This window comes from Diaphorina citri, unplaced genomic scaffold (genome assembly GCF_000475195.1).
Source record: "Diaphorina citri unplaced genomic scaffold, Diaci psyllid genome assembly version 1.1 scaffold1889, whole genome shotgun sequence".
Classification (NCBI taxonomy): Eukaryota; Metazoa; Arthropoda; class Insecta; order Hemiptera; family Psyllidae; genus Diaphorina; species Diaphorina citri.
In genome coordinates, this window is record NW_007379315.1 from 46,078 (window position 1) to 54,258 (window position 8,181).

Genomic DNA, 8,181 nt, shown 5'->3' on the forward strand with positions numbered 1-8,181 from the left:
ACCCTTATAGGGAAACAGTTGGAATTTCAACTATCTTGCCCTTATATTTGTTCATTATATTTATGATCTTTTTAATCAAATCATTTGAGCCTTTCAATCAAACTGCTTACAATTCCTGCCCTTAGCGGAAAATCCTGGTTTAGTTTGAATCATTTTTAACAGTCTTGGTCTTTATTTTGTTTGAAATCATTCGCTATTCCTATTTACCTTTTGTAATAGGTAGATAATATATGTAGGTACATGTTTACAATATTATAAATCACATCATTTAAATCAATACTCAAGACCTTCCATTTGTCTTCTAAGCCTTTCAATCAAACTACTTACAATTAGCGGAAAATCCTGGTTTAGTTTGAATCATTTTTAACAGTCTTGGTCTTTATTTTGTTCGAAATCATTCGCTATTCCTGTTTACCTATGGCTACCTTTTGTAATAGGTAGATATGTAGGTACATGTTTACAATATTATAGATCACATCATTTAAATCAATACTCAAGACCTTCCTTTTGTCTTCTGATTGAGGAAGGGAAACGTGAGATTTCGAACCTTTATGGGAAAATCCTGGTTTAATTGGAATGTTAACCATTTCTGTTCATTAGACTCGATGTATTTTTGTACCTACGAGTAAGTAGGTACCTATGTTATTACTTTCTATTACTACAGTATCTTTTTAATCAAATCCTTTAAACCAATACCTTCTTCTTCTTCTTCTTCTTCTTCTTCTTCTTCTTCTTCTTCTTCTTCTTCTTCTTGTTCTCTCAATCAGCCTCCTCCTCCTCTTCCTCCTCCTCCTCCTCCTCCTCTTCCTACTTTTTCCGATTGAGGAAGGTGCAGATCGACCCTGACGAGAAAAATTTCCAAGTTTCGCAGGAATGTCAACCATCAGCCTCCTATTTATTTATTTATTTACTCCCCTCCTCCTCTTCCTACTTTTTCCGATTGAGGAAGGTGCAGATCGACCCTGACGAGAAAAATTTCCAAGTTTCGCAGGAATTTCAACCTGGCCTCACATCATTCTTTCCGTGTGCCATCTGTATGCTAATTGAAGTGTTGTGTCGATTAAAAAAATGTGTTAAATCGTGTTGGGTCTTACTAATAGCCACTTATGTAGACACCAATATCGATTTACACCAAGAAACTTTCTAAGATATAGATTTACACACTAACTTACAAAGTGGCACATTGCCTCTTTTCGCACCCAAAAAGCCCACTCCGAGGCTTAGGTGTAGGGGCGAACAGCCCTAAAGGATGGGTCAAGCTTCTACTACTGCTTCTTTGGATGAAAATTTATCTACCCTTGTTTAGACTGCGGGAGTTGAGGGACTTTTCAGTCTCATTCTGCTGGCAGGATAAACAGGGTATATTCTATTCCGCCCTGTATAAATAATCCAAATCCATATTTCGCAACGATATCGTCCCAAGTAGCTAATCCATATTTCGCAACGATATCGTCCCAAGCAGCTATTCCATATTTCGCCTGGAGGACCTCATAAATACCAAGACGCCTCTACCTATCCTCGGAAGTGAAAGGTCCGCGTTCGATACCTACGAGAAAAATGTCCAAGTTTCGCAGGAATTTCAACCTGGCCTCACATCATTCTTTCCGTGTGCCATCTGTATGCTAATTGAAGTGTTATTCGATTAAAAAAAAATGTGTTAAATCGTGTTGGGTCTTATTAATAGCCACTTATGTAGACACCAATATCGATTTACACCAAGAAACTTTCTAAGATATAGATTTACACACTAACTTACAAAGTGGCACTTCAAGCTCTTGAGGATTGGCTTCAATATTAGGGTTTCAGTGAACTGTAAAACTCGGAAAAGGAGCCTCTACGGTCTGATAGACCTTAGATCTGCCAGCCTAGTTAGCTGAGTTGGTAGCGCATCTGCCTTGTAAGCACTAGGCCGCGGGTTCGATTCCCGCCCGGGGCGGATTTTATCCTGATGGGATAATGTTCGTTCCAGCATAAATAGCATAATACAAATAGGTACAAAGTACTGTAGTACAGGTACAATACATAAGTGAAAATAGGTATATTAAGTGAAGAACAAAAGTAGGTAGAAGTACTGTACTCGTATGTGAACTATATAGAATAGAATAAAATATAGGTACCTTGTTTATCCTGCCCGAATAGGACCGAAAAGTCCCTTTACCCCAAGCAGTCTAAACAAGGTACCCTGTTGTTTGTAGATAGGTGCAGAGAAAATGATATATTACCACATTGCCAGCCTAGTTAGCTTGGAGGGTAAAGCGTCTGCCTTGTAAGCGCTAGGTCGCGGGTTCGATTCCCGCCTTGGCGGATTTTATTCGAAAGAAATAAGATTCGTTCTCTGAACGGCTGGCTTTCTCCTATCCCGTCTTCCTTCTCTCTTCGCTTTGGGACCGTTACAGTTCCCTCTATCAAACCTCTTTTCTTTAAAAGCAACATTCTAGCTTTGAAACTTGAGGTGTGTCCACAGAAAGTCGACCGGCCATCAATCGAGGTCGACTGAACCGTCCACACTGCCTCGACAACATAGTTTCTTCTCGTCGATCGACGGCCGGTCGACTATGTTTGGACACACCTTAAAAACGGCGTCTACCTGTCTACTAAAACCGGCCCTTACACATCCTATTGTTCATGTTTTATTTACCTACTCTGCATTGATAGGAGATATTATAGGTTACCTAGTGATCTTGAAGATGAAGATATCTATCATTTCTATTGATCATTATATTTACTATCGTATTACTACCATGATTTTTTTTCTTTTTACTATTACTATCATAACTATAACATTCTGTCTATATTTATAATGATAACTATGTTTAGGTACTACCACGCTATCACTACCACGACTATATTATCATAACTAACATTACTATTATTCTATGTATCATCATTACTACCACAACTAGCAAGACTATTTATTACTATCATGATTATCATTACTATCATTTATTATTATCATAACTATCATTTGTTTACTATCATACTACTATAGTATTATCATTACTATCATGTTTTTTTTTACTATTACTATCATAACTATAACATTCTGTCTATATTTATATTGATAACTATGTTTACTACCACGCTATCACTACTACGATTATATTATCATAACTAACATTACTATTATTCTATGTATCATCATTACTGCCACAACTAGCAAGACTCTTTATTACTATCATGATTATCATTACTATCATTTATTATTATCATAACTATCATCATTATCATGGGTGAATGTACCGAATAACGCAATCCTTGCGACCTTGCTGTGATGATACAAGGTAGAGAGACGAGCTTTGCATCTTGTTAACATCGGACAGGCGAGAATTTAGATACCTGCCTAGGCGGAAAAAAAATACCACTTTCAATCCAGTCGCAATCTTTTTCAATTTCTATAAAGTCCATTAAAAAAGAAAGAAAAAAGATGTGTTCCACCGCCGCGCCACTTTTATTTCGTAGCCATGAAACAAGTGCTACCGAATACCACTTTCAATCCAGTCACAATCTTTTTCAATCTCTATAAAGTCCATTAAAAAAGAAAGAAAAAAGATGTGTTCCACCGCCGCGCCACTTTTATTTCGTAGCCATGAAACAAGTGCTACCGACGACCTTGCCGTGATCCGTGATGGTACAAGGTAGTGAGACGAGCTTTGCATCTTGTTAACATCGGACAGGCGAGAATTTAGATACCTACCTAGGCGGAAAAAAATACCACTTTCAATCCAGTCACAATCTTTTTCAATCTCTATAAAGTCCTTAAAAAAAGAAAGAAAGAAAAAAGATGAGTGTTCCACCGCCGCGCCACTTTTATTTCGTAGCCATGAAACAAGTGCTACCGTAGACTCGTGTGGTCTGTGTCGTAGTATGTCCATCCCGTGGTAAATATAAAAATAAATTCAAGGTGGCCAAGGCGCTAAAACCTTGAATAGAATATTTCAAATTGGTGGAGATGTCAATATACCTTGTACCCACCCTCAATGAAACATAATATTAGTGGAGATGTCAAAACTCCAAGTTAGCCAGCCTCAAATTTTCAAGGTAGCGCGTCTGCTTTGTAAGCACTAGGTTGCGGGATCGCTTCCCTGCCGGATCGAACTTTATCCTAAACAGATAAGGTTCGTTCTCGAAATGGCTGATACCCAGATATGGCCGGCAAAATTTTCGTTTCCGATTTTGATGAAAATCGAAATATGAGATAGTTTTGTGTCCTGTTAAGCAAATATCATCCTTTTGCCTTTGTATTAGTGGAGATGTCAAAACTCCCAGTTAGCCAGCCTCAAATTTTCAAGGTAGCGCGTCTGCTTTGTAGGCACTAGGTTGCGGGATCCATTCCCTGCCGGATCGAAATTTCGAATCGAAGAGAGAAGGAAGACAGGATAAGAGAAAGCCAGCCGTTCCGAGAACGAACATTATCCCATGAGGATAAAATCCGCCCCGGGCGGGAATCGAACCTGCGGCCTAGCGCTTACAAGGCAGACGCTCTACCAACCAAGCTAACTAGGCTGGCAAAATAAATTCAACATTATTTATAAATGCGAAAAGTGTAAATGATATTTCCCAGTATCCCAATATTCCCAATTATGTCTCCCAGCAGTGAATACAGGAATGGGGGTGTCAGTTCATCACACATGCGATTGAGTAGGTATGATGATGGCAAAATTTTCGTTTCCGATTTTGATGAAAATCGAAATATGAGATAGTTTTGTGTCCTGTTAAGCAAATATCATCCTTTTGCCTTTGAATTCGGGAAGACAAGCCCTCCGTTGAGTTGTTACAATGCTCCTTAGCACCCAAATGAAATTAAACATTAAATAATAATGATATATATTATTATGTCACATTGTCAGAAAATTCATCGCCACCTGAAGATAGATATGCACTTCGCCTTTCTTACATTCTGACTTCTGTGTTTGCTTTGTTAGCGCGTACTCCCATAAATGTATCTCAAAGATACCTACCATTTAGAAATGAATGAGAACATTTAAAATAATAATTAATGCTCCTTAATGGCGCCCATGAAGATCAACGTGAGCAAAACAAAAGTGATGAGAATAGGAACTGAAAGAAGAATGAATGTAACACTAGATGGAGAGAAACTAGAAGAAGTGGAGAATTTCAAGTACCTGGGAGGAATGATTTATTCGAATGGAAGTTGCACACAGGAAATAAGAAGCAGGATAGCCATGGGTAAAACATCATTCATGAAAGTACAAGACCTACTGACCGCAAGGAGAATACCCATGAAGCTAAGGAAGAGATTTGCGAAATGTTACATCTGGAGTGTGGTGCTGTATGGATGCGAGACATGGACGATGAGGAAGAAAGAAGAAACATATTTAGAGAGTTTTGAGATGTGGCTGTGGAGAAGAATTGAGAATATCAAGTGGTCAGACAAGGTGAGAAATGAAGAAGTGTTGAGAAGAGTTGGAGAAGAAAGGACCATTCTGAGAACAATAAAGAAGAGAAAAAGAAGCTGGCTGGGGCATATTTTAAGAAGAGACTGTATACAGAGAAGAATCATGGAAGGAAGAATTGAAGGAACGAGATCGAGAGGAAGGAAGAAATTCAGAATGCTGACGGACATATTGAAAGGAAGGACATTTGAAGAAATAAAGGACGAAGCAAAAGATCGTGAGAGATGGAGAAGAGGAACCTAAATCAAGAAAACAGTTGAAGTTACGATGTTACCTGTTCTAGAACAGATTTACTAGTATATATAGAGCTAGAGACCATCACCCCGGTGTATAGCAGATACAAAAAGACATCTTTTCTTTAATCTGCTATCGCCATTCGGCGAAAGCTAAAGCCGCTACAACAACAACAAGGTCTACTAAGAATTTTACCTGTGGAGTCAGATTCTTGAGCAGGACCCAGGTACCGGACCATCCTCCCTGAGGTTGAGATGTTCCCCATGTATTGCCGCCACCTCCTCCGTTTGGTCTGACCATCCAGCCATTGCTAGGAGGTTTACCTCCTCCTCCCATCATACCAGGTGGGGGACCACGGGGCTTGGGAGGTCCCCAGAGATCATTGGAGCTCATCCCAGTGGAGGGTAATGGGGCTGACGAGTCACCCCAGACAGTCTTTGAAGTAGCACCCAGCTTTCCTAGAGGACTGAAACATAAACAAATGAAAATTCTCAAAACAAAATAAATTTACAGTGCTACTAGACACACTTTGTATTCATCTATAATTCTATATTATTCTCATTATTATTACTATTACTATCATTATTATCATTATCATCATTATTAAGTTCATCGTTCCGAGAACGAACCTTATCCCATCAGGATAAAATCCTCCTCCGAAATCGAACCCGCGGCCTAGCGCTTACAAGGCAGACGCTCTACCAACCAAGCTAACTAGGCTGGCTTTTAAAACTTTAGTCAGACCCTGAATAGCAAAAAGATTTTCCACCGCCAGTCACTACAATACAAATTATAGTCATTAAATTTATTATGCAATGACATAAAAAAAACTCTGGTTCCGTCGACCTATAAAACTTGAAGAAGTTAATGTTAATGACACGGTAAAATGGGTGGATACTCGAAGGTACTTATTAACCTATTATTTTATTTGGAGGGTCGTCTGTGTGTTATGATTCCAATTGGAAGTGGTGAAAGGACACTGGTGGGTCATCGGACTTTTAATGGGTTAATTAGGGGTGATCCTAGGCCTAGGAGAAATGAAAAAGAATAAAAAGTAAAAAGGAGTTAAAGAAGGAAAATGAGAAACAGAGAAGAGGAAGAGAAAATATGAAAGAGGTAAAAAGGAGAGGATGAAAAAAAACAAGGAGGAGCAGTTGTAGGAGAACACAAAAAGGAGAAGAGGAGAAAAAGAAGACGGAAGATAAGAGGAATAAAAAAGAAGAAGACAATGGAGAGGGAGTAGAAGAGGAAAAAAATCAAGAGTAGACAAAGAAGGAGAAAAAGGAAAAGTGATGGGAGAAGGAAAAGAAAAAAAACGAGAACACGAAATTGACGAAAAACAGAAGAGCGATAAATATACGAAAAATGAGCAGAAATTGGAGAAAAATGGTTTTTCTTACCTTAATGTTGGTGGTGCACACAAATTCCAATACCCGCTCCATTTTGGACTTGGGTTTTTACACCAAAAAGTCAACCGCAAGCACAAAAAATGTTCCAATAAAACAAGGAAAAAAAGGGCCACAGCCCAAAAAAGTCACTAAATTCCCAAGGAAAAAAGGGGGGAATTGGAATCTAGGGAGACGTTCTTGCAAAAAAACACTTACGTCCCCCCTTCTGTCGTGTAAACAGTCTGAAATTCTAGATGCTAAAAATAAATAAACAAGTTTTAAAAGAAGAGAGAAAAATACAAACAAAATCTTGAAAAAACAAAGTAAAAAAAAAAAAAAAAGTTGCAAAAACAGAAGCTAGTGGAAAAAAAGAAAGATAATGTGAAATCAAAAGACTTAAAAAAAAAGCTTAAAAAAAGTAAAAGCGATTGAAAAAGAAAAGTACAAAAGTTCACGAAATCAAAAGTCGTAAAGAATTTGCCAAAACAATCGCGACCGCAATCAACAATAGGTACCAAGATCAAATATATCCAACACAATCGAAAGTTAAAACAACTATGACAATAAATTTAACAAACAAAAATATGAATCTCATAAAATGGCAATGAAACCAAAGACTGAATAAAAATAATCAAACCCCTTAGGAAAAATGAAAAATGTAATGACACAAAATAAGATCTTGTAGACAAATTGGTTTGAAGAGTGGAATGAGAAGGAATATAACTAAGTAAAAAGTTAAAAACCCCTCAGGAAAAATGAAAAATGTAGTGACACAAATAATATCTTGTAGACAAATCGGTCTAAGAATCGGTTTAAACTCTCTCTATCGATAAAGAACAAACGCTTGAAGAATCTGTGTTGATTTAAAACCAATTTGACCGATCTAAGATGAATCGACCACTCAGCTTTTTCCATTCAAGGGTAACCCGTAAACACACCCCCTCTATGCAAGCCAGAGCATCAGGTTACAAAGCTGTAGTGGAGGCAAGATCGCGAATAACAATAATAACTAGTGGTGTGGTATGCATAGTCTGGCTGGGGGACTTTAAACAGAGAGTAGATTCGTATAGGCTTAACCCATCCTTTAGGGCTGTTTGTCCCTACACCTAAGCTTAAGAGTGGGCTTTTTTGTGTATGGAGCTAAG

General features: G+C 38.1%; 1 protein-coding gene across 1 annotated transcript in view; it reads right to left on the reverse strand.

Annotated features, from left to right (window-relative positions):
* LOC103517560 (mycosubtilin synthase subunit C-like) overlaps positions 1-7,231 on the reverse strand; it is a 40,042-nt gene extending 32,811 nt beyond the window's left edge. The window contains exon 1 of the mRNA XM_026829604.1: positions 7,049-7,231. Coding sequence (XP_026685405.1) covers positions 7,049-7,090 — 42 coding nt within the window. The 5' untranslated portion in view covers positions 7,091-7,231. The remainder of the gene's footprint in view (positions 1-7,048) is intronic.
* Positions 7,232-8,181: the final 950 nt, after the last annotated feature.